This window comes from Danio aesculapii, chromosome 8 (genome assembly GCF_903798145.1).
Source record: "Danio aesculapii chromosome 8, fDanAes4.1, whole genome shotgun sequence".
Lineage (NCBI taxonomy): Eukaryota > Metazoa > Chordata > Actinopteri > Cypriniformes > Danionidae > Danio > Danio aesculapii.
Window position 1 is genome coordinate 22,723,902 of NC_079442.1, and position 25,512 is coordinate 22,749,413.

At 35.7% G+C, this 25,512-nt stretch overlaps 1 protein-coding gene across 2 annotated transcripts in view; it reads right to left on the bottom strand.

The window, feature by feature from the left end:
• Positions 1-3,641: 3,641 nt before the first annotated feature.
• The window catches only part of syn1 (synapsin I), a 28,825-nt gene continuing 6,954 nt past the window's right edge, over positions 3,642-25,512 (bottom strand). The window contains exons 6-14 of one of the 2 annotated variants that reach the window (XM_056463429.1): positions 22,407-22,496; positions 20,842-20,904; positions 20,549-20,691; positions 20,357-20,431; positions 14,844-14,946; positions 14,609-14,740; positions 10,982-11,054; positions 8,159-8,732; positions 3,642-6,286 (exon numbers count right to left, since the gene is read on the bottom strand). In XM_056463429.1, coding sequence (XP_056319404.1) covers positions 6,256-6,286; positions 8,159-8,732; positions 10,982-11,054; positions 14,609-14,740; positions 14,844-14,946; positions 20,357-20,431; positions 20,549-20,691; positions 20,842-20,904; positions 22,407-22,496 — 1,284 coding nt within the window. In that variant the 3' untranslated portion in view covers positions 3,642-6,255. Of the gene's footprint in view, positions 6,325-8,158; positions 8,733-10,981; positions 11,055-14,608; positions 14,741-14,843; positions 14,947-20,356; positions 20,432-20,548; positions 20,692-20,841; positions 20,905-22,406; positions 22,497-25,512 lie in introns of both variants that reach the window. The other variant, XM_056463428.1, reaches the window with a different exon arrangement.

Genomic DNA, 25,512 nt, shown 5'->3' on the forward strand with positions numbered 1-25,512 from the left:
TGCTACAATATTGTTGAATGCTTTGTTCTGCACAGCTAAAGTTCCAGTCAGGTTTTGATTGAAGTTCAAAATACATAATGCCACAATGTTTTCAGTCTATTTGAGTTTCAGTTGTTTACTTTACAACTATTTTATCAAAAGAACAGTATTAACAAAAAAAAAAAAAAAAAAAAAAAAACCACAACTGAAGACACTTAAATGCTTGTCTTTGTTGTATTTGCAGCAGATCGATGATGTCCGTCCACAACTTCATGCATTGGGTTAAATTAGGCTGTCCAGTGTCTCTGTTCAGTCCGTTACAAACCCAGACAGGCTGTCAGGCAGCATAATACAGAGAGTGAATCAAAGCGCATCAAATGATTGGTAATTAAAAGGGGAAAAAAGAAAACTAGAATAAATATATATACTTTTATATTAGACACACATCTGATGCTTGTATTTGCAGCAGTTCCACGTCTACAACTTCAAGCATTGAGTTAAATTAGGCTTTAGTCTCTTAGTGTTTCTGTTCAGGGCAGGGAACTCAACCAACCCCGTGACGTCAGACACAGCGACATTCCAAGATGGCTGCGCCCTAGGTCTAAAATCTATAGTCAAACATGCCGTTTTCTGCTAAATGGTTACATGAATAATTTAATATATTTTCATTGAAGTGGAATCCAATGTACAAAAAAAGGTAAACATGACTGAGTGCTTCATTTCCCCTTTAATAGTAGCTGTATTTAAAATAAAACACCTAAGACAGACATGTTTACATATTATTAAGTGTATTTGTCCGTTCACACACTAGAATCTCAAAGTAACCACTTTCTACAATCAGTCTGCTTATTAATTTAACTAAAGAATTAAAAATTGGTGTAACAATATGTTCGAGAAAGTTTCATTTTTGCTTTCTAACATTATAATAATATTATATAATACTATAATATTATTTGAAACGTAGCAGATACCATTTTGGTCTCTTCCTGATCAACTTTATAACGTGCTAGTTTGGTCTTCAAAACGTCCTCACCACGTTCGCCACACCGAATATGGGAATCATAAAATTACGTGTTGGGACGTTATTTGGAACGTCGCAACGACCATTACAGTTCCTTCCCAATACGTCTTCTTCAGCACTACAGCTCCCTTTGAAATCTCAAATGAAAGGAAAAAAGAAAAAGTTTGAAAACTCACACAGCGTCTCCAAGCACTCCTCACTCACACCGCCCGTCTCACACTCACGCCGCACATGCGCACGAGAGAGATAGAGAGGTTTAGAAATCTTTAATAAATCTATCATTATGATCTATAAAAATAAAATAAGCAGTTTATTCACAAACCTGATACATGCCTCTTTTTCCCATTGTTTGGAAATTTAGCCCCTTTAATCGCTCTAAATGTAACAATTTTCCAACCTGGCTTCGAGAATTACTACAAGTGATAAGCATAAATTAGGAATAGCATGCGTGCTCGGTCTTTCTTGTGCACAATGTTTAAACTTAATTCATACCTTACTCCAATTTTATTATGAGATGGTTTTGAATTTTAATATATTTATCTTTTGTTTTATCTGACTCCAGTTATAAAAGATTACGAAGGTTATTCCACCGCAACACTGCCAATTCTCTTTAAGTTTGTTTGATATATTTTTAGGTGGTTCCTATGAAAATGAATAGTACATCAAAGCACATGAGCACATTATGGTCCCTTCCTGATACGTCTTCATAACGTGCCAGTCCGATGTTCAAAACGTCCTCACTATGTTGGCCATGAACAGTATACAAGCATTAATATTTATTTGAATGGCATATTTAGAGTTTATGAATTGGGTTTGTTTTGGGATAGTTTGATTGGCCATTGGGCTACTTTTGTTGTGAAAACCTGTCATCAAATTACATCTGAAGTTATCACGTTATGTTAGTTATAGCAAAAAGTTGCTGGGACATAATTGTCCAATAAAGAACCTAATTTTAGGTTGTTTTGGGAAAAAATCCCCACGTTCGCTTCCAATATAGGAACATTAAAATAAGTAAAACTATCTTTACCTATTGTCGCATTGAAAATATAAAGTTCTATCTGCATTAAATGATTTTGAGATATTGAGCTTCAAAGTTTTTGCATTCTATATAGCAGACTCTCAGAAATGAGTTGTCACTGGAGTGGTACCTTTTGAAAAAGTACACATTTGTACTTGAAGGGTCCAAATTGGTACCTCAAAAGTAAATATTGGTACCTACAAATTTTAAGAGGAACACTTTTGTACTTTTTAGGTACTAATATGTACCCTTGAGGTATTAATATGGGCCTTTTAGGTACAAATTTGTACCCCTAGAAAAGATACCACCACAGTGAAAGCTTGCGTACCTTTATTTCTGAGAGTGCAAACAATATGTGTGTAGCAGTTCTCTTTCATAAATTAATATGACAGAGACCCTAAAAGTACTCAAAATGTAAATGAGCAAAATTCTTCTCAATTTGCAAGTTGGGGAAAACAAACAGGGCAATTGCAGATAGAACCTTCTAATTCTAAAAAGTCATTTTTCGATTGGAATTATAAGGTTCTATCTGGCAAATCATTATTTGAAGCATTACTTTTCAAGAAATACAATCAGTCTGCTTATTAATTTAAAGGAAAAAAAAATTGGTGTAACAATATGTTGATGTTCGAGAAAGTAAAATTTTTGCTTTCTAAAACATTATAATAATATTATATAATACTATAATATTATTTAAAACGTAGGAAATATCATTTTGGTCTCTTCCTGATAGGACTTCATAACGTGGCAGTTTGGTCTTCAAAACGAATCATAAAATTATGTTGCTGGGACTTTATTTGAAACATCGCAAAGACTATTATGGTCCCTTCCTGACATGCCTTTGTCACGTGCCATGGTCTTCAAAAGTTCCACACCACGTTCGCCACAACGAATATGGGAACCATAAAATTACATTGCTGGGACAAGTTTTGGCAAAAAAGACATGTAACCAAATTTTAGGTTATTTTGGGGCCGTTTGCTTCCAATATTGGGAGTGTAAAAAAAAAAAACTATTTTCACCTTTAACAGAAGTGTAATATTCATTCATTGATTCATTTTCTTTTCAGCTTAGTCTCTTTATTAATCTGCAGTCGCCACAGCGGAATGAACCGCCAACTTATCCAGCTCATGTTTTACACAGCGGATGCCCTTCCAGCTACAACCCTTCTCTGGGAAACATCCATACACACTCATACACTATGGACAATTTAACCTACCCAATTCATCTGTATCGCATGTCTTTGGACTTGTGGGAGAAACTGGAGCACCCCAAGGAAACCTACACGAACACGGGGAGAACATGCAAACTCCACACAGAATCTGACTGACCCAGCCGAGGCTCGAACCAGCAACCTTCTTGCTGTGAGGCAACAGCACTATCTACTGCGCCACTGCGTCGCCTAAAAGTGTAATATATCAATTATTAATTTCTAATCAATAGTATACAATTTACCATTCATATATTCAGACAGAGATCCTCATTAGTCTTTTATCTTTTAAAGAACTCACAATGAACTCTGTAGACTGTCAAAACTGCAATCAATGTGATGCGCTGCCTTTGTACTTTGACTTTCAACTTTATTAATATTCCAAAGTGAGCCTGTAAGAAAAATGTGATGCATATTTATTTGATAGACTTTATTGATTATGTGCACATTTTAGCATAGTAATTTGACACCATTATTAAGCTACATTGAAGATCACATCAAAGTTGCATCTGTTTGTGTAATACTACACAATGTTTAACAATATTTCTCATTTTCGTAGGATTTAAGACTTATTCTCTCTATATATTTATATATCTGTGATTTCATTTTACATCTTCCTTTCTTTATACAACTGGCAGGCATGAAACAGACAATAAAATTCACTGAGTTTCAAACAGTCAGAACAGGATAAACCTATTTAGAAATTATAACTCATTTCAACACATTTTCTTTAAAAGGACACAATTCCTTTGTATATACTGTATAAAAAAAGTACACAAATGTAAATGCCACAAAAAAATCAAAGTATGAACTACAAACCTCAGGCATGGGTTCCCCGCAGGTACTGCAACATTCAGATAAAATCACCCACATTTCATTTGCCTCCAAACTTGATTGGATCAGTGAAACAGTTATTCGTTAGACATTCATTAAAGCCATCATTTAACATACATATTATACTAAAAAACATAAACCACATAGAAGAGCACTGAAAGTTTGCCTGAGCCACAATAAAATCATGGTGGACCATCTACATTACCACATATGTGAACCAATCAAGCCACTTACAATCATATCAATGGACACACTGAAGATTGACAACTGCAATTGACACAAAATGAATAAAGTAAAGAACACGTACCTGTTAGGTTTAGTTTACAGTGGAGATACTGCACAACCTAATTCTTATCTGATTGAGGAAAATCCAGTCACACAAGACCCACAACAATCACCTTTTTGGGAGTAAAATCAAATACAGGACGTTTGCATCGTTTGTTGAGTTAAGATCTGTACAACACTTCTATTTGGTTTAGACAGATTACGGTACAACATTACATTATACATATATATATATACACATTAACGCACCATTTGTCACAAAAGGATCACTGTGAATACACAACAGGCTGGTGAGCGGGAAGCAGGGCAGGTTTCGGGATGGGTCGGGACTCCTGGAATGACCTTGACTAAATATATTGCCTAAAACACACCAGTGTTGGGACGTTTCATCCTCACTTTGTGGAAGACACCGCCGACTGAGCTCTAAACTCCTTGGGTATGGCGAAAAGTTTCAGGAGTGTGTACCACATTGTGTAACTACGATCGCACTACTAGCTGCGGTTTAGTCTAAAACCCAACACAAGACGAGCATCTTTTCATCAAAAGATGATCATTTTATGAAGAGGTTTGCATCCTTGGCTTTGTAGTTTGGCTTTGCGTTTTCATAGGGCCCCAAGCGCAATGGACAAGCAGCTCCAAACCCCTACATGCTCATCCAGGCATGCAAAATAGACCTTCTCTTAATGCAACAAACCTTCCTGAGCTGTTCACCCATCTCATATGTTCTCAAGTGTTCCAGTATTAGTGTGCAAACATGTTTATGTAGCAAACGAATACATTCGACAGATTCCTCCCGTTACTGGCTTTCGCAGGCGGTGACACTCTTCAGTAATGGGTTGGAAGACCTGATCAATGACGCCTAAACAATTGCGTCGTTCTCTTCAGGACATCCCTGAGACATATGCGATTGCACAAAACCAATCTCTTTATGTTTGCCTGTCTGGCTAAGGCATGTTAAACACGTCAAAGGGTGTGTATTTAGTCAGGAAAAGGGACGTCGGGGAAGCAGCGACAGTTTGCTCACGAAAATGAAACAACGTTTTTTACTACAACTACCTTATCTAGGCGCAACGACACGACACAAAGCAAGACCACCCACATTGTGCGACTACGTTCTCCTTAAGTGACATGCAGTTTCAAAGTAGCGCTAACAGCCGCGGGGGTTCATTTTTGATGATGGAAGCTTATGCAAAATTTCATACGGTGGTTCACAATCATTGCAAAAATCCAAATCTTAAGCGGGTACGATAAACTGTTTGCGTTACAATGTGGCGCACAGCGAGTAAACTCATTAGATGGTGCCCCTTGTTGTAACAGAACATGCTTCTGAACAATTAGCAGACATATTTCAGATATCTTATATATCTGAGAAAGCGTGGCGGTGGATGATTCTACAACAAAATGTCCACCAAAAACGTTTCATTTGCAAAAAGAATCTAAGATTACCAGCAAGTTAATCATAGGAGACCGGAATGGATAGGCAAGTATTAGCACGTGTCCAGTCACTGTGTAGGTAGTGTAAAAGTGTGCGTGCGAGTGTGTTCAGTGTGTGTTATTTTATTTTCACACCTCCCTCTATGAGTTGGACTCCAAAACTGGGAATGTGTCTACAGAATTAAGTCGTCTTAAAAGATTTCATTGCAATAATGTTGTGATATCTCACCTCATATTGCAATCTTTAGCAGTGCAGGCAGTGTTTGATCAGTGTTGCATTGCAAATTGACATGCACCGCAATGTGCGATTGGTCCTTTCTTTGTGTATTTGTTAATATATTTGTGTGTTTTTTTTGTCGGAAAGACTCTCTGTGTATGTGTGTTTGTGTGTTCATGTGTGTGTTTATTCCACGGAGAAGAGGCTTGCAAAGGATTTCCGAAGGTTGCGGATGGTCTCAGCCTTGGCTTCGTCCTGACTAGGACTTTGGTGCTGGGCGGCCGGCGTTTCTGGAATGTTGAATGTATTGGTAAGAGACTGGGATTTGCTACAAAGAGAAGAAGTGGCAATAAAGGAGAGGAAGAGGCTATTAAAGTCATGCAGCAAACCCATGATGATGATGGCTTTATAAAGGTATGGCAGAGATAAAAATAAATAAGCTGTGAGAGAAAGAGAGAGAATGAAATCCATGTGCTGTCTTTTGTGTCGATCTTTTAAGAAATCATGACTCAAGTGCAATGTTTACATCAGCCCTTATGGGAAATGGCATCTCTGGATGTAGATACATGCACTTATCGTCATTATTTATTCTCGTGCACTATTCCTAAATGAAGAAACAACTGCGTATGCATTTAACAGTGATGTAAATTTGGAAAATTGTGGAACATTTTCTTAGTCTTCATTGAGGAATAGTGGGAATAAGATGATCACATTCATACTTGTTGACAAATGCTTGAAGGTGAAAATAGATTGAATGCACATTTCCATTGAGAAAAAATGCAATTTCCACAATCAAGTGCATGAATGGTTTGGGTGTAGGACTGAAGGAAGCCATCTTTGGCATGCAAAATACCAGATCTAGTGTGCATACTTCTGTATCTCCTTTGTTTTAATTTTGCATCTGCCTATATGTATAAGCCATATTTACTGTTATCATCATTATAGTCAAATGTCATTATTATTATTATAATCACCATAGTATGATTTCTAGAATCTGTTCAGGAGCCTTTGGACATGTTTATCAATTAAGCTGATGTGCAGTTTCGCCTTTGATGCCAATATATGGTATAAAGATTGGTTTTATAATTATTTAAGGCCAAGTTCTAGTTGATTTAGGCTTTATCCAATTATTATACAGTTTAAAAGTTTCCTATTTTGAGTAAGGTTGATGGCTGTGTGAATTAGATTTCGTTTAAAGAGTTGAAGAAAGTAATGCAGGTTTTTTCAAAGTGCCAACAGCTAATCTGGCATGCATGATACATTCGTTTTAGTTATTTTACAGGGATTGATTTGACAGTGTTGTTGCTTTATTGTTGCACTTTTTAAAAAAAAAGGCATTGCTAATACATTATTGATGTGTTTTTTTTACTTCATACAGCACAATTAGTATAGCTAGATTTTGTTTTATTATTATTATTATATAGTCCCAATGCTGTATAATTATTCTTTACTGAAAAGTTTAGGGTTGGTAAGATTTTTTTTCAAAAATGAAGATAAGGGAGAAATACTAGACGGGATATTTATGGTGAGTTGGAATTAATCTGATTGGTTTGCTAATGATTAAGGATGGGAGACCAGCCGCGATCAATCATATCACGTGCTCCTCTCGAATTATAAATAGAACCAAATCAATCAAATTAGACTAGAACCAATTGAATATTAAATCAAATTAAATAGAGAGCTTGTGAATCACACTGTAAATTAAGTTTATTTATCAAAGTACAAGAAGACCAAGTTCAGGTATAATTCAAATAATTAGCACAAGAAGAGACCTGTATATTTAGCTATCCCTGACCTCTGTGTCCCATTTCGCATTATTTCTCCTCACCCCAAAATCTCACTTGTGGTTGTTCCGATCCCAAAATTCTGAGCTCAGTGCATTTAAATCTGATTACAGCTATTTTTGAAGTCTGTATTCATACCTAATAGCTTTACCCTAATTCACACAGCCACTGTCAATCATACCATCATCTTGTCATGTAATTTGAGGCAAGGCAGAGAAAAATGGGCACCATCTGGAGTATTCACTTGCATGGGTTACGAAACAACATCAATAAATGGAAAAACATGTCCAAATGCTTATGAATCATCGAAACCTTCACATCCAGTGAGTGGAACCAATAATTTCAAGCCGATTACACAGAGGACAAAAAACATCTTACTTAAGCTGCGGCGATCCACTCAAGGCAGGGTGATCAGGACTGGGTTTCTGTGGAGGTTGGGGTTTCTGCTGCAAGGGAGGGCGTGTGCCTCCTGGGCCCCCCTGTCCCGGTGCAGTAGGCCGTGGCTGTTGTGTGGTAGGAGGACGAGGACTGCCCTGTGGGGCTGGCTGTGGGGCGTCCTGGGTTGGCTGTGGGCCACCCTGGGTAGGCTGCCTGGTTGGCTGACCTTGTCTTGGCTGCTGAGGCCTCTGTTGAGGCTGACCGGCTGGTTTGGGACTCTGGCCACCAGTTTGAGGGCCGCCTTGCTGGGGCCCACCTTGCCTCTGTGACTGAGGAGAGCCACGCTGAGCAGGTATCTGTACTGCAGGAGGCCTCTGCGGAGCTGCTGACCCTTGACTGGCCTGTCGCTGGGGTGGTTGATTGGGCCGGGGTTGTTGAGCAGGGGGGTTCTGCGCATTAGGGCTGGTCACAGATTGGGTTTGAGCAGGAGGCTGACCTTGAGGAGAGGGCCGCTGCTGTGGCGGTGCTCCTTGACGGGCAGCAGCAGTGCTAGCAGCGGCTTGTTGAGGGCCTCCTAAAACCAGAGCTCATTTTTACTGGGTAAAATATGGTTGGAATATCTGCTTTATTTTGCTAGCGGAATAAACAGCTTTCTTCGAATGTATGACAATTCAAGACATTGAAGACAATGTCACAAAAGACTTCTACAATTCAGCAGAGAATATACAGTGGGGGTAATAAGTATTGTACATGAACATTTAAGTATTTTTTCCTGGGAATAATATTTCTAAAGGAGCTGTTGACATGGAATTCAACCAGATTTAGGTAAAAACACAAACATAAAAATAAAACAACAAAAAAATCTGACAAATGAGTTATGTGTAACAATGAAATGACACAAGGAGAAAGTACTGAACTACTAAAACGTATTTAATACTTTATATAAAAGGCTTTTTTGATGATGGCGGCTTAAAGACACCTTTTATATCGAGACTTCAACAGAGTGTAAAAATCTTGATGGTTCTGTGGGTCTTGTCTATCACATCTGATCTTTATTTTATATTTTATATTGGATTCAGTCAGTCAGTTAGTTTTACAGCTTGATTTTCTTTCTCTGAAGCCATTTGAGAGTTTCATTGACTGTGTTTTGGATTCCCGTCTTGCTGAAATGTCCACCCTGGTTTCATCTTCCTCATCCTGGTAAAATAAATATTGTACTGAAGCAGCTAATAATAATTTGCAATTACAAAAGTTGAGAGAGTTCAGCTGCTGTCTTGGCTTTCACTGCTTTTCTACAGTTCCCTTTCTTCGTGTGTTCAATACTTAATTTTTGCATCATTTAATTTTATTACACATAACTTAATTTGTAAAACAGCTAGTTTCGTAACTACGTAGACTTTCTTTGCATATATGGATTTTTTGGATTGTTACAAACATCCAGTGAAAATTTCAAGTCAACAGCACCTTTGAAAATATGTTTTCTGAGGAAAAAGGGTGACATGTTGAATACTTATTTCCACCACTGTAAATATAGGAAAAGATAACAGGTGCAGTAAAAGAACCAGTGATTCATGTTACTGAATTAAAATAAGCCCTCTCAAATAAAAACAAAAAAATCCTTCAGATAAAAGCTTAAACTCTGCTTCACCTCTAGAATAATGACATGAGCCTAACGTCCTCTAAAATTTTAATTCTGATATTAATTTCTCACCCCCCATGTTGTTTTAACCCGCTGAGACCTTAGTTTAACTAAGAAGCACAAATAAAGATATTTTGTTGCGCTGCTGAATTTAATGGCAATATATCATAATTCCACAGTAAACGTGCACCGTCATCTGATGCAGAAGACAAAGATGAACAAAATAATTTTAACAATTTTTGGTGCACAAAAGTTTTCTTGGCACTTCGTATGATTATAGTTGAACCACTGAAAAAAACATTCAATTGTTTGGAAAAACATATTCAACACATTTGGCTCCTTTGTATCCACTCTGGATCGTCACTGTCTATGGAGGCTCAGAGAGCTCTCGGATTTCATCAGAAATATCTTAATTTGTGTTCTAAGGATGTCTCTGAGGATTTAACCAACATGAGGGTTATTTAATAATTAATGAAAATATATCACACTTCTGAAGTAAAGTTGCAACATCTGGTTCATAGTTAATACTTCTTGGCTTTTGTATTTCACTCTGCGGCAAAGGCTGTTAGAAATGGAAAACTGGAAGACTCCTTTTAGAGAAGTAACTGGAGTCATTTGGCTTTCAATATGCAGCATTCACTGTCAGAGAGTGAATTAGCATTTTCAATAAACCCATCTGTCATTTTCTTTTCTGCGTTGATCTGAACAGACAAATCGTATGCACATATTTCAACAAATTTGCATTATAAAATCCCTCAAAAGTCAAATAAAAGATACATTTCAAGACTAGTTACAACTAACAGGTCAAATAGTCCTCATTTACTAAAAAAATGAATGCCTATTGAAATCAGCCACAAATAATATTGAATTAATAGTGTCAAACCTTCATGTGGCTTGCAAATATGAAGGCTACAGGAGATAAAAACTACTGTATGGCCTCATATATATACTTTTTATAGTGAACATATGAGTTTTTTGCAGTTGGACAGTATAAATCACTTCTCTAATTTACAACGGCATCCTAAAATTCTTGCTGAACATAATGTTATGTGCTCAACACAAGAATGAAAGCGATACACATTTAGACTGACACAAAAAAACAAGTAAAAGATTACTGCATTATTATTCCTGGTGTGCTATATCTGAAAGTTCAGCTTTATTATTAAAGTATTGTAATCCCTTACCCTGTGGAGGAGGGCGCTGTTGTGCCTGTGGGACTCTAGACTGAGAGATGGGCTGAGGAGAAACAGCTGGGCCCTAAAACGGACATAAAATAGTAAAAACAATATCAGATATCAACATGCAATATTCTTAATAAACGAAACACTGTCCCCAAAAGTTTTTGTGCAAATTGAAGTATATTTTAAGATCACGTTTAATCGCTTTCATTCAAAAAATGAAAAGTTCTGCCTTAGATAGAACATTAAAACAGCTGCATCCTCCAAAATTGCTGAGCATCACTCTTGAAACATAAATAAATGACAAAACATATAGTCATTAATCTTCAGGCAGTCAGTTTAGCATAAATGCGGAGGGAATTAAACCAAGTGATTTAATTCAAAGTGGTGATGAGAGAAGATGTTTGAGTCTCTCTGGCTTGTGCATTAAAGGCAGTTCCTACTCCCAATTCTCTCCCATCTGTGTGACTATGCATCATTTCAATCACAGCTTTGGGAATAATGGAGAATATCAGTCTCTGCGCTGCAATCAAAGAGGATCTCAGACTCATGCTGTGAGTGTAAGTTCTGCATTCATATTTCTTTTCTGCTGAGCATCTAAATAGACAATAAATACTGACCGGTGGGTGGAAAGTATAGAGCTTTACTGTATTATTTACAGCATTGCACTATTTTATGATGCACCAGCAAAAATTGACGGTTTTGTATGCATGCTTTAAGCTCAGATATGCTCTAAAGCAATAGCAGTATTTCTGAGCTCCAAACATGCTGGTTCAAACTGAGAAGATCATTAAAATTTGATCTTTTGATACGCTGAGTTTTTATGCTGGAGTTTTCAAAGTCTCACATGAGATTATACAACTATTATTCTTTTCAAGTGAATTATAATAGGCAAAATCGTAGTTTAATAAATTCCCATATTATGTTGTGGACCATTTTGACTGTAGCACATGATTTTAAAGCACATAATGAACTCTATGCGTACGGCTTCTATATTAAGGTAAACTCAGTAGCCATCCCAGTACAGCACATTTGTAATGAAACATATAAATGAAACACAATTCCAGGACTTCAGGCAGCACATGATTGCATTTTGTGAAATGTTTCCTGTCTTGAGTGACTTTTTCAGAGGTCATGCTGGAGCCATAACCGATAACTGATCATCATGGGCATTTCTGTTGCATGTGAGAAACATTAAACACTAAAAAAAACTATTTAATGAAACTGTGGTATTCATTTGAATCCCAAACTGCACTGACCATTTATCAACTTGCCCCAAAAAGAGTGCAGCAAGATCCAGCTAGACGTGTTTTGTTTGGCACAGATTTAGTTTTATACATAGACAGCACAAATGTCTCTGTGATTTCAACTAGTTCAAAGCAAGATGAAACATTACAGAGATTCTCAAAAGAACTGATGTAAAAAAACATTGTTGCACAGTGATTCCATCCGAAGATGCAAATTAAATTTATGCGCAAAGCTGGAATATCCTATAAAAGACATGCGAATAAAGCAGGGTTTCCATCCAATGAGTCAAAGAGAGAAAAATCATCACTTCCTGATTATCTGGCGCCAAACATCAAAGATAAAAATGGAATTTATTGAGGTAGGAGAAGCTGCATCAATCTTTTCATTATTTCATAAATGACTGAAATTGTCAGAGGACAATGCCGACATGCAATGAACACGCATTTGAAGGCATCAGACGTGGAGCACAGATGCTCTTGACAGTTCTTGATGTAATTAATAATATAACACTAATCCTGAAATGGTTAAGGCGTTTTAGAATAACCAAAACAACATATGTTTTATAATGTGCTCAGCCTGCTGATTTGTCTATTCACACACGTTTTTATCACCACATGATCTCTTATAAAAAAAAAATCACATGACTTTTTTAATACGCATACTGGAATTTGTTCGGTAAACAAACTTGATTCCATCGTAGTTTATGTGCATCTTTTCTTATCAAATAAAAAGTTTATCCTACTAAGTTTTCTGCAAAAGTTTTTTATGCAAATTTTCAAAATTGATGCCATCTTGGCAATTCCATCTACCAATTTTTTTGCGCATTTCAAAAATGCTCATAAAAATAGATGAATGGAAAAATAGCTTTTGATTCACTTAGAAGACATTTTAGCCCAAAAATCAATTGCATTTACCATGGATTTACAACTAACACTAACCATGGTATTGTAGGCTGAAATACATTGAATATATAATACATTAGATCCAATTGATATTGAATATTCAGATTCAGAATTCTTATAATATATAAAAATATACAGTTGAAATCAGAATAATTTGCCGCCTTTGGATTTTTTTTATTTTTATTTTTTAAATATTTCCTAAATGATGTTTAACAGAGCAAGGAAATTTTCACAGTATGTCTGATAATATTTTTTCTTCTGGAGAAAGTCTTATTTGTTTTATTTTGGCTAGAATAAAAAGCAGTTTTAAGGTTTTAAAAGCCTTTTTAAGGTCAAAATTATTAGCCCCTTTAAGCTATATATTTTTTCGATAGTCTACAGAACAAACCATCATTATACAATAACTTGCCTAATTACCCTAACCCATCTAGTTAACCTAATTAACCTAGTTAAGCCTTTAAATGTCACTTTAAGCAGTAAAGAAGTATCTTGAAAAATATCTGGTCAAATATTATTTACTATCATCATGGCAAAGATAAAATAAATCAGTTATTAGAAATGAGTTATTAAAACTATTATGTTTAGAAATGTGTTGAAAAATCTTCTCTTCATTAAACAGAAAATGGGGAAAAAATGAAACGGGGCTAATAATTCAGGGGGGCAAATAATTCTATATACTATATATATAATATTATTTCTTATTTTTTGCATTTACCATTAATTAATTGGTGCAGTGTTGTAATAATTGTTATAGCCGTTTATTTATAAATATCCTGAAAAAAAAAATATTTTCTTGATTTAATTTTTTTTGTTCAGTTTTTGAGCCCTTAGGTCACAACAAAAGAGTTGAAATATTTACAAACAAGCTAAAATGGCAAGACAAATTGCACTTTTTTGCCATAGTTAACACTGTTGGTTAGGTTTAGGGTAGGGATTGCTAACATTGTGCGATTTCAGCCACAATTTGGTCATCAAGACCAATTTTGAAAATCATAAAAGACTCCTAAAATCTTAGGCTTAAAAATGGCCTTTGATCGTTGCTTTGACAGCTGCTGTGATCCAAATTTTCCTCCAATAAAATTCTGGCATTGTCAGTAGATTTCAGACAGTTTCCTGCATTGTGACTTCTCTTATGACAAATGTCAAGCCAAGAACTAATAGGAACACTCTGGGAAATGTCCAAAATGATTTCTGGTTTTATTAACAAGGCATGCTATGAGCTAAATAAACGGTTTTAGGTGGTATGTTATTTTCCGATGCTTTAGAGCATTTACTATTTAACGCAACTGGACATTTCATTTCCGAACCGCCTCTTTATGTGCAACAAACATAAGAAAGCATTCCAGATTTACATTCACTGGACATTGGACATTTCACTTTGTTGGCATCACAAAATGTGCAAAAAAACAACGTTATATAATTTAGCAAAAATGCATATATATCCAGTGAGCTTAGTTGCATGTTTTGAAGGGAGAGTGTTAACCTGAGAACGGACTGGAGCGGGAGCTGAAGTGCGTGGCACAGTCTCATTCATTTTAGCCACAACAAGGTCAGCCATGAGAGCCCGGTCCTCATCCTGCTGGTCTCCAATCAGAGGCATTGAGCAGCCCACCACCTAATAAACACACACAGAAAAAGAGGGAAATAAGCGCTCGCTCAGGGCACTAAGCATATTTTAAGTTCTTTTGAAAGCTGCCTGTTTTCGTAGATGTCATTACCTCTATGATGTAATCTCGACCGTCTTTACCATGCAGTGCTTCAACGGCGCATATATCAAGACCCCCAAAGACCTCTGAGCACACATCCACCCACATGCGATACCTGCAGGGGAAAAAGTGCAAATGATGACCTTGTGTGTTCCACTAAAAGCAGCCACCCACACCGAGACCACACTGCCCAAAGTAAACAAGGGAATCAGGATCACTGCAGTGCAGGATACTAATATTTGACTTGGCGTCATTGACTGTTTTGATTTAAATGTTATCTAAACATGGAACAAACTGAACTGATTTAAATGTGGGATAAACCTGTTTAAGAAAAAAGATGTGACATTTAATTTTGTGTTTAATAGACATCTAATAGACGTCTAGCGTGGATGTCTTAGCTAAAACTAGGCTCTCATAGATCGTTGGAGAACATTCACTTTCACTCGGACTACAAGTCTGTCACTATATGGACTACAAATCCTATCATGCACCACACACACACACACCTGTTCCAGTTCTCCTTTGATTACACACACACATCTGGGGGCTGCTCAAGGACTGATTACACAGACTGAATATACAGCGCACACACACACAGACAGACTTTGCTGAGTCTTGTTTATCTATTTATCTGTGAGCACTCCGACGCTTTTTTCCTCGTTTAGCCTAGCCGTGTTTTGACAATTGCCTTGTGATATCGTTTTGATTCATCACTGCCTGTTTTGACCACCACTTTAGATTGCTCTGTATGGATCCATTTGCTCCTGTGATTGACCTTTGTCTGCCTGATCATTCTTGTAATAAACTGCACGTGAATCCGGAACTCTGTTGTCAGCGCCCCTCACATAACATATATGTCTATTCGATTTTCACTGACAGCCCAAATTTAGCCTTGTTTTAGCCAAGATGTTTATGCTTAGACTTCTTTTAAACACAAAAAAATGCTTGCTGGGTTGTTCAGTGTAGGATTTTCCTAAAAAAGATAATCCACCAATTATATTAAGTCTTCATGTATAAATGACTTTCACATCCCTATGATAAATCAGAGCAGCATGACTGATCAAAAAAACAACCAAAATCACAAAACAGTTAAAGAGCCCATATTATGGCTTTTTGAAAATGCCCTTCCATGTAGTGTGTCACACAGCTCTAAGTGAAGTGAAATATCCAGCTAAGGCTTAAATCTGTAAGTGTACAGTGTTTAAAACTATTGATTCATCTATAAAAGAGTCGACTCCTAGTGCTTCAAACGAGTCGTCTTGATAACGAGTTATTAGGTGTTTCGCGATGACGCAGCTACGAAACACAAGTAGTTGCACGCGCAAGCCCGGGAGATTTGAAACCTGCGGCCCCGCCCACTAACAGAAAAAAGTCACACACACACACAGAGAGACACACACAGACACCGGTAGAATGAAGTCACGCTGTGCAGATGGAGATTATTGACAGTTCACCCAAAGATGAAACCTTAGCATATAGCCTAGCCTTGAGCAGATCGAGAGCCTCTGGAAACTACCTGCTTACAAAGAAGACTTCATCAGTTTGTTAAAGGAAGGATCGGTAAAGACTGTCAGAACAAGGATCAGTGGATCATGAATCAGTTTCTTCCCCCATTTCACCAGTGTAAGTACGTGCGATTAAAATTGTTGCCTCGTTTACTCTAGCTTGCAAATTATGCATTTAGTTGTGTTTTGTTACTTGTAACCGCGTGTGCTGTATCAGGTTAACTCTTTATATTCTCATATCGCGTGTAAAGCCACGTTGAAAACGCGACGCGTGCCGCTTTGTTTATGGATAGTCAGCTATGTGTGTGTGTGTGGCTCCTCTGAGGACGGTCGTTTGTGTGAGTGTCTCCTCTTAGGAGGTTGATGTGTGTGTGTGTGTGTCTCTGAATAGGGTAAAGCTCTAGGCAAAGGGTGATCAAAGGGACCCGTTTGTAAAGTGAGGACTTTAGGGGGTGTCGCGGTTGAAATCTTAGGGTTATAATCTCGGATGTAACTGAGGACGCGGAGGGGGAGGGAGGTGTCGCCGCCGCGCCGTCTCTATTCTGGACGCGCCGGCCCTGTGTGTGCGTGTGTGCATATCCTCGCCAGTTCTTGGACTTTTTGCTTGATAAAATAGTTAGTCGTCAGTATTTTCTAGTCCATCGTCTGTATTTACATTCACCCACTGGCAGCCAAAATCCACTATGAAGCGTGTGCACTGTGACTACTTTTATATTGTAGATTAGCAGCTGGGCATTTCACTCTGTCTCGCCCTGAAGCCTGTCAGTGTCGTCGACCAATCGCAGCAGCCTGTCATTGGTCCAATCAGCGCAGATTAGCTTCGCGCTGAGGACGGGTTTGGGTACAAATGAATCGCTGAACGATTCATATGGGAGTCGCTGGGATAACTAGGTAAAAATAAATGCATATTATAAGACCATCAAAGTGTTGTTTGACCTTGCATGCATATTAGACTGTTGTTGGAGACCCTTACAACCTAAATATGACCCTATTTCATCTATAATATGGGCTCTTTAAGTAAAAATCAACGCATAATGGGTGAAAATTAATTTTAAATGTAGCATGTTGGAACTGATATCCTCTAGCATGTAGTTTGTTGTTTATCATTTTAAAACACAATATGAACTGCACAATATATAGGCTGTATCAAATCTCCCGCTATACTCTTAAATAGTGCTTGAACAAGCCATTTGTAGTGGTGGCCCAAACCGTATGCAACCAGTGTACACTCGGTGGCTAAAGAATACCCACAATGCACTCTGAAAGTTTGTGCTCCGGAATAATTTTCACATCTGACCACAAAATGTCATCCACAGAGAAATTCTATCAGTGTATGTTTATACATAAATTAATAACTGTTAAATTAATGTTTGTATACATGACAGAAATCAAAATAATTAGTTTTCTCACTAATAGAAAGCTCGCTAAATGTTAAATACATATCACAGGCTCTGACTAAGAAGTTGAAAATCTAATCCATCTGACGGATTTATCAACCAGCAAAACACAAACAAAATGGCCTCCCTTCCGGTGCACTCAGTGCTCGAATTCACTTACTTGGTTTGTACTTACTCCTTTAAGTGGACTGTATTAGTGGGCTAATGTAGGGAATAGTGAATGAGGATATACAGTAGGGGGGAATTTCAGATACAACCTACTTTCATCACCAAAATTGTGATGTGCAGATGCATTATGTATCACAGTACTGTCATGTCAAAGTATATGCAATGTTAAGTATAGATACCAACTAAGTTCGAAATGCATGTGATTTCTGGAGTTTATAACTAGAAAAACATCAGTGTGCGCAAACCCGAAAGATTCTTGATCAAGCCAGACACAATAGAAAATGTAAGAAAATAGGCACACTGCCACTTTAGCTCTTAAAAACAGATTTATTATGACAACGTTTCAACCTGCATGGTCTTCATCAGGTCCTGTTTCTGAGAGCTAAAGTGGCAGTGTGCCAATTGTCTTACTTATTCTATTATTTCTGGAGTTTAAACATAGCAGAATTTAACATTGTCACAAGTTTAAACACTCCAGTAAAGTTTAAACGCTTCATGGCAATATTTAAGCTTTAAAAAAAGATGAATTATACTTGACTTACACAGTGAAGAAGACTTTATAAAACATACATTCGTTGTGGAAAGTCTAACAGTTTTCATGTGCATAATAAAATATACAAATTAATAAATTATCCCCACATAAAATCTTTTTAAATAGCAATTCTTTCCAAACAGAGCTTTTCAAGTAATCTAGTGAAAGTTTTACAAACTGTATTATATATAGTTTTCCCTAATAGTGCATTCGCATAGTAATTTTCATATACAATTACATTCCAAAGCCAACTGAATTGCCTCAAGATAAAGAAACCTTATGCATCCTAACTAAAATGATACATAATAATAAGTGTGGTTTATTTATAAACTAATTTCGAGAGGATCACGTGCTTATGATTGAACACGGCTGGTCCTGCATCAGCTCCGTATTTTGCACCAATCAGATAAATACTGACACACTATAAATAACCAGAGTTTTCCACTCCAGTCATCTTCATCTTAAAGAATCCCCCCTTCCACTTCTACTCCTCCCCTCTCTGATAGGGTGGCATGGCAGCCCAGTGGTTAGCACTGTTGCCTCACAGCAAGAACACCGCTGGTTCGGCCCCTCACCAAGCTGGTTGGCTCTCCCGGGACAGCATGCCAAATACGCTTTATTATCAATCATAAGTTAAATGTGAACACTTGAAATGGTTCATTTGGAACACTTTGGCCCAATCTCAATTCTATCCCTTAGCCCTTCCCTTTACCCCTACCCATCATTTTGCGTGTCCACGTGAAGGGGTAGAGCTGTCCCAATTCTTTTTAGTTTAAAGGCGTAAGGCTAGATAGCCCTCAAAACTGAGATTTTTCAAGACCACACTCAAAACCAAGGCATAAGAAAATTAAAAAAAAATTTAAACCAAACTTAAACTGAGCTAAACTGAACTGAACTTAAACACTGAAAACTGAACTACACCGTTCCAATTTACTATGACTTTTTATGTGAAGCTGCTTTGACACAATCTACATTGTAAAAGCGCTATACAAATAAAGGTGAATTGAATTGAATTATATCGTTATGATAACATGATATCGTTGCCTTCAGTGATTTCCTGAAGATAAATTCCAAAAAATACCGCAACTGGAATAACCACAGCAGTCGCGAATGTCGATCTCATATGAAGTAAGAGATCGCGATGACATGATGATGTGTGCAGGTGCTGTAGTGCTGTCCCATTTCTTAGATAAATTCTTAGGTAAATTTTGAAGCCCTTCCTCTTCACCCTCTGTTTCAATGGCCATGGGAAAGGGGTAGGGGTACAAAAACAGAATTAGAATTGTGCTTTTATGTGGTATGGAAAATGTATGATGTCCCACTCGAGACCCCAACTAGTTTCAATACAGGCAATGCAGATTTAAATGCTGCAAGAATAATGGGCTATATTTTCAGAAGTGTTTTTCAGCCACCAAAAGCTTGATGTAACTATTTTTAATTATGTTAGGAACCTTTTAAAGCATTACTAATGTCATTAAATCAAAATATAGTCAGCTAAATAGACATAAGCAGCTAAATAGACATTTAGTTTTTCAAGCATAAACTGAGATGAAAGGCTGTTTAAATTAAATCGAGCAGGTAAGAGTAGAAAATCCATTGAAAATACTGTGATAAAATAAATTTCCATATTTTAAAGACATGGCATAGAACAATAGACCTTAATGCAGTGCTTTTTGTCCAGTGTGAGATCCACTTTATATTGTGTCTCAGTCAGGCAGTGAAGATTACTGCTTATAAAAAAACAGATCTTACATGCGGTGAGTTTATAATGGCATGACACCTGCACCTTAGCTGTCATGGGAAGAAGCACACCATATAAAGAGCTATACTTCAGACAACCAAATCTCTAATAGGGCTATCTAATGTTATACTACAGAAGTTTTGCATAATGGCAAAATAAGATGTTTTATAAGATGTATGTACCTGTCAGACATGGCCACCTGCTCCAGCATGGCTGATCCTGTGTTGGTCTTCCAGTTGCCAGATATGGATGTCCTCCTGTCCAATAACACAACAGCAGAAATGACACAGTGTCTTACAATCCGTTCCAATTATAATTGAAGAGCAAAAGATGATGTTTGAAACCAGAATAATACTGCGGTTGCAATCTCTTACATGTAGGCCTTGTAATTGTCGCCAATTTTCTGGATTCGGATGTCATATTTGGCATCAATAAAAGGCTCAGATGTGGCATACGTCTTTGTCAAAGCCACGACACTAGCAATGTCTTGAAAGTCATACTGATTGTCCACTTTGACCTGTACAGGAAACAAGACAGAACTAGCCAAGTGGTAATAGATATTTTGTGCTTTGATTTAAGTGCAAATTTAATTAATGAAGTCAATAATGTAACTGGTCATATAAATAGCAGTTGATAGGAACATTAAAGAACATTATTTTATTCATACCTTTCCCATCCCAGAATGAGCATGACCCATCTTCACCACCACAGGAAAGCCAGGTGTAGTGATCTAATGACAAGAGAGAGTTTTTTTAATACATACATGTAAATAATGATACATAAAGCTGAACAGAAGTGTCTTAAAAATGTCTTGTAAAATATTATTTACTGTCACCATGGCAAAGATAAAATAAATCAGTTATTAGAAATGAGTTATTAAAACTATTATGATTAGAAATGTGTTGAAAAAATGTTCTCTCCCTTAAACAGAAATTGTTAAAAAATTAATGGGGGCTAATAATTCTGACTTCAACTGTGTATGTGTGTGTATATATATATATATATATATATATATATATATATATATATATATATATATATATATATATATATATATATATATATATATATATATATATATAGCAAGTTATTGTATATATTATTTATATAGTTTTATATTTATATATATTTGTATATATAGTTACACATATATAGCACATCTGCAATCAATTTGTGATTAGATTTATATATACAAAATAGTTTATTGTTGTTCTGTTGTTTTATTCAATTTTCTATATTTTTGAATATTTTGAGAAAATGCACTTACCTACAAAAGCATCCCAATCAATGTAAAATTCTGAATTCTTTACAGTCACTTAAGTCATATTGTGAAATTATATTCATATTGCAACATTTAATCGCAGAAATACAAAATATCGCAATGCCCATGTTTTTCCTGTATCAAGCAACTTTTATATAAATTACCTTTTTAACCTCATATATAATAACATTTTTAGTGGGTTTCTTCTGTAAATAACATTAAAATGATAATGTGTGAAAAAATATATTATAATTTTAAATATATTAATAAAAAAAAAAAATAAATAATAATAATAATAATAATAAACATATATATATATATATATATAATTTGGATTTGATATCAAATCCAGAATAATTATTTATACCAAAATTGACAGCTACAACAAGTTGTCAGTCTTCAAACTGTTTATTATCAGGAGAACATGTTGTATTTGCAGCCTCAATGGTGCTTGATAGGCATCTATTCTGCTGCAGTAGGAGAAATGCGAGAGCTAAATTCATCCGCTCAGGCACAAAATGAGCCTCCAGAATTGCGTCTGAGTCTGCTGTGCTTTATCTTAGAAAAAGCCCAGTGAGAGGAAAATATTCTGCCGGAGACTGTGTCTGGGATCATTTATGTGTGAAAATGCCTGCAGTGAAGAAATAGGAGGAGGTGGTGGCACTGCAGTAAGGCTTCCTCTCCTAATAAAACCTGAACTGTGTCTATAAGAACTATGATGTACCACGCAATTATACCAGTCTGGTGGTTATGAAATTTCCGGTCTAGACAGGACTGTGCTAAGTCAAGTGGAGCAGCGCTGAACTGGGGCACTGAATATACATGAACCTTTTAGATTTTACTGTTTACGGCGTCCAGGCACCGATGTCCCTACCACAGATGGGATCTTTGTATCAGGTCCAGTGGGACTGTCTAGTGCCCTATAGCTCAGGGTTTACTAGCGAGGAGAGAGACAGATGGTTAACACTCACCATCTCCTTGTGGTTGGGGTAATAAACCTGGTCGATCAGTGGGAACTCCTCTGGACCCAACTGCTTGTACAATCTGGACAACTGAGAGAACTGAAAGAACAAAAACACATTGAGACAAATAATATGAAGCAATATGGAATAATAAAGGTGTAACTATTACTAGAGATGCATCAGACAATGGTGTCAGCCTGTTAGATTCATGTTTAAGAAATAATTCTAGGCTCATGCTAAGCTTGTGATGGTATCAAATATTTTAAAAAGCTTTTATCCAGTATTATTGCATTATTGATCTAAGCTGCAGAAAAAGTTGCTTAAACAGATATAAGTGTGTGTTTGTGTTGCTTTATTGCAGGGGTGCCCAAACTTTTTCTTATGAAGGGTCGAAAAACAAACTTGATTGAGGGTGGTGGGCCGAAGCTGAATATATCTTAAACTGCATTACATTAAAGTTGCCATGATAACTTCCTAATTTAATAATACTTGAAATATATAGAAAAAATACTTGAATCATATTAATAATTATATATATTTTATAATGTACTTCTTACAATAAAACCATAAACAATCTTATTTATACCACAATGTGCCCTAAAAGTGTTTTAGCAACGTGCCACACATATATATATATTTTTTTGCAATTTTAGAAAACAGAACATCCAAGGCAATAACATAACATTAAATTGATATCAAAATAATTACAAATTAAAAAAAAAACGAAAAAAAATTATTCAATTATTTAAAGAGAAGATTTAAGGCTTTAAGATAATTAACAGTTCTTTTTGCTTTGGTATTTCTTGTTTCACAGGTTATGACCTATTTCTGTTTTAAAGTGAGTAAAATTAGGTGTTTGCACTGTCCATTTTTGTTTATGAATAAAAAAAAATCCATATACAGTTGAAGTCAGAATTATTAGAATTATTAATTGTTTTTCTTTTTTTAAATATTTCCCAAATGATGTTTAACAGAGCAAGAAAATTTTCACAGTATGTCTGATAATATTTTTTCTTTTGGAGAAAGTCTTATTTGTTTTGTTTTGGCTAGAATAAAAGCAGCCTATAATTTTTTTAAAAACCATTTTAAGGTCAAAATTATCAGCCCCTTTAAGCTATATATTTTTTTGATAGTCTACAGAACAAACCATCGTTATACAATAACTTGCCTAATTACCCTATCCTGCCTAGTTAACCTAATTAACCAATAAATCAGGTATTAGAAATTAGTTATTATAACTATGTTTAGAAATGTGTTAAAAAACTCTTGTCTCCATTAAACAGAAATTGGAAAAAAATAGACAGGTGGGCTAATAATTCTGACTTCAACTGTATAATGAGTAAATTAACAATATACCAAATTTATACATTAAAAATAAACATCTTTTTCTACGTACTTTGCTTAACAAAAAAGAAAAAAGAAAAGATCACACCAAAATAATTGGTGTGATCAATTATATATCTGATATGTGAAAACATATGTATATATTTTTATATAAATATACATATATATGTTTTCACATATCAGATATATAATCTGTTAACATCTTTAAAGAAATGTGTTTTAGGGTTTCATGACTCTTTAAAAAATCTGATTAATTCACATTTAATTGAAAAAAATATTTATATATGTAGCTCAGCAATTAAACAAACAAACAAACAAACAAAAGTTTATGTTAAATTAGAAGTGATGATCTCTGGTTGCAGGATTTGCCCCAACTTTCCTCATCATTTCTCCATCTCTTCTCTTATTGGTTGGCGGGCCCTAGAATGGGCATCTCTGCTTTATTGTAAATAAATGTTCAGAGTAAACAAATGTTTAAAATATGTTATTCAAAAGAATGATAAAGTATAATAGGTAACTCTTTTTACTAAGATCGATTAACTTTAGTTAATGCGTTAAAATCAACAGTTAGAAATAACCATATTTATTACAGTTACTAGTTCAATAGTAAAAGATATATATATAACTTAATTTTTGTTGATAACTGCATTTATTAAAACAATTATGATGTTTTATTAGGAATTAACAGATAACGACTGAATATTCTTAAAAGGCATTCTAAATTTTTAAATAATAATTATTTACGATATATTAAAGTGCGATAATAATATTGTGCATTTTATGATATTACTGAATATCAGCAAATCTAAATAAAGCAGCAATAAACTTTCTAAAATGACATAAAACCTGTGTTGTTTTTTTTCTCTGTCTTGTTTTCATTTTCTTTTCAGCTTAGTCCTTTTATTAATCAGACCACATGTGGTTTTTTTTATCTCTGCATATTTAAAGTCAAAACCTAAACATTTTTATGATAAAAAAATTAACACTTTTATCATAATAATTTGTGGGGTGGATTGTGGTCGTTTCATGACAATCACCTTGTTGGGAAAAAGGTATTACAAAGGAATTTTTAAACATATTGTCTCTTTTACTTTCATTAAACAATTGTATTTGTATTGCTTAAAGGTAATATATGAAGTGAACTTCTTCTCAAATGTGATATGTTTTGCATACTAATGAAGTATTTTTGCAGAAGTAGATGAAGCTTGTCAAAAAAAAATTTGCACAGAATTTGCAGTTAGAAGTCTTGTGCTTTTTGACATTGTGCAGAGAATTAGTAGAAAAAGAGGATGTATGGATGGATGCGGCCAATAGAGGACTGGAGAATCATTGACAAAAGACTGATTTCACTAAACTCCACCTGCTAATATCAGCTGCCAACTCTTGCATTGCATCGAGGAAAACAGTATTCTGTGAATCGAATTATTCACTATGTAGCCAAAAAATTGCTAATATGCTAAACCTTGAAGAAAAACCTTTCCTGACCTTTTTTATTGAACACGCATGGAATTGGTTAAATATTCAAACAACATGAAAATTCAAATGAATACAGATTTCAAGATTTTAAAAGAGAAACCATTGTAATATCTGTAAATTACTAAATGTTCAGCCACAACATCAATGGCAGACTGTGCACAGGCAAGTATTGATTACTTTACAAAGCAGCTTTGTCAATTACTGATGTAGCATGCATACAGCGTTTTTATACTGTATGTGCAACACCAATAATGCATTTATTTTCAATAATCAAAGAGTTCAATTGCACTAAGAT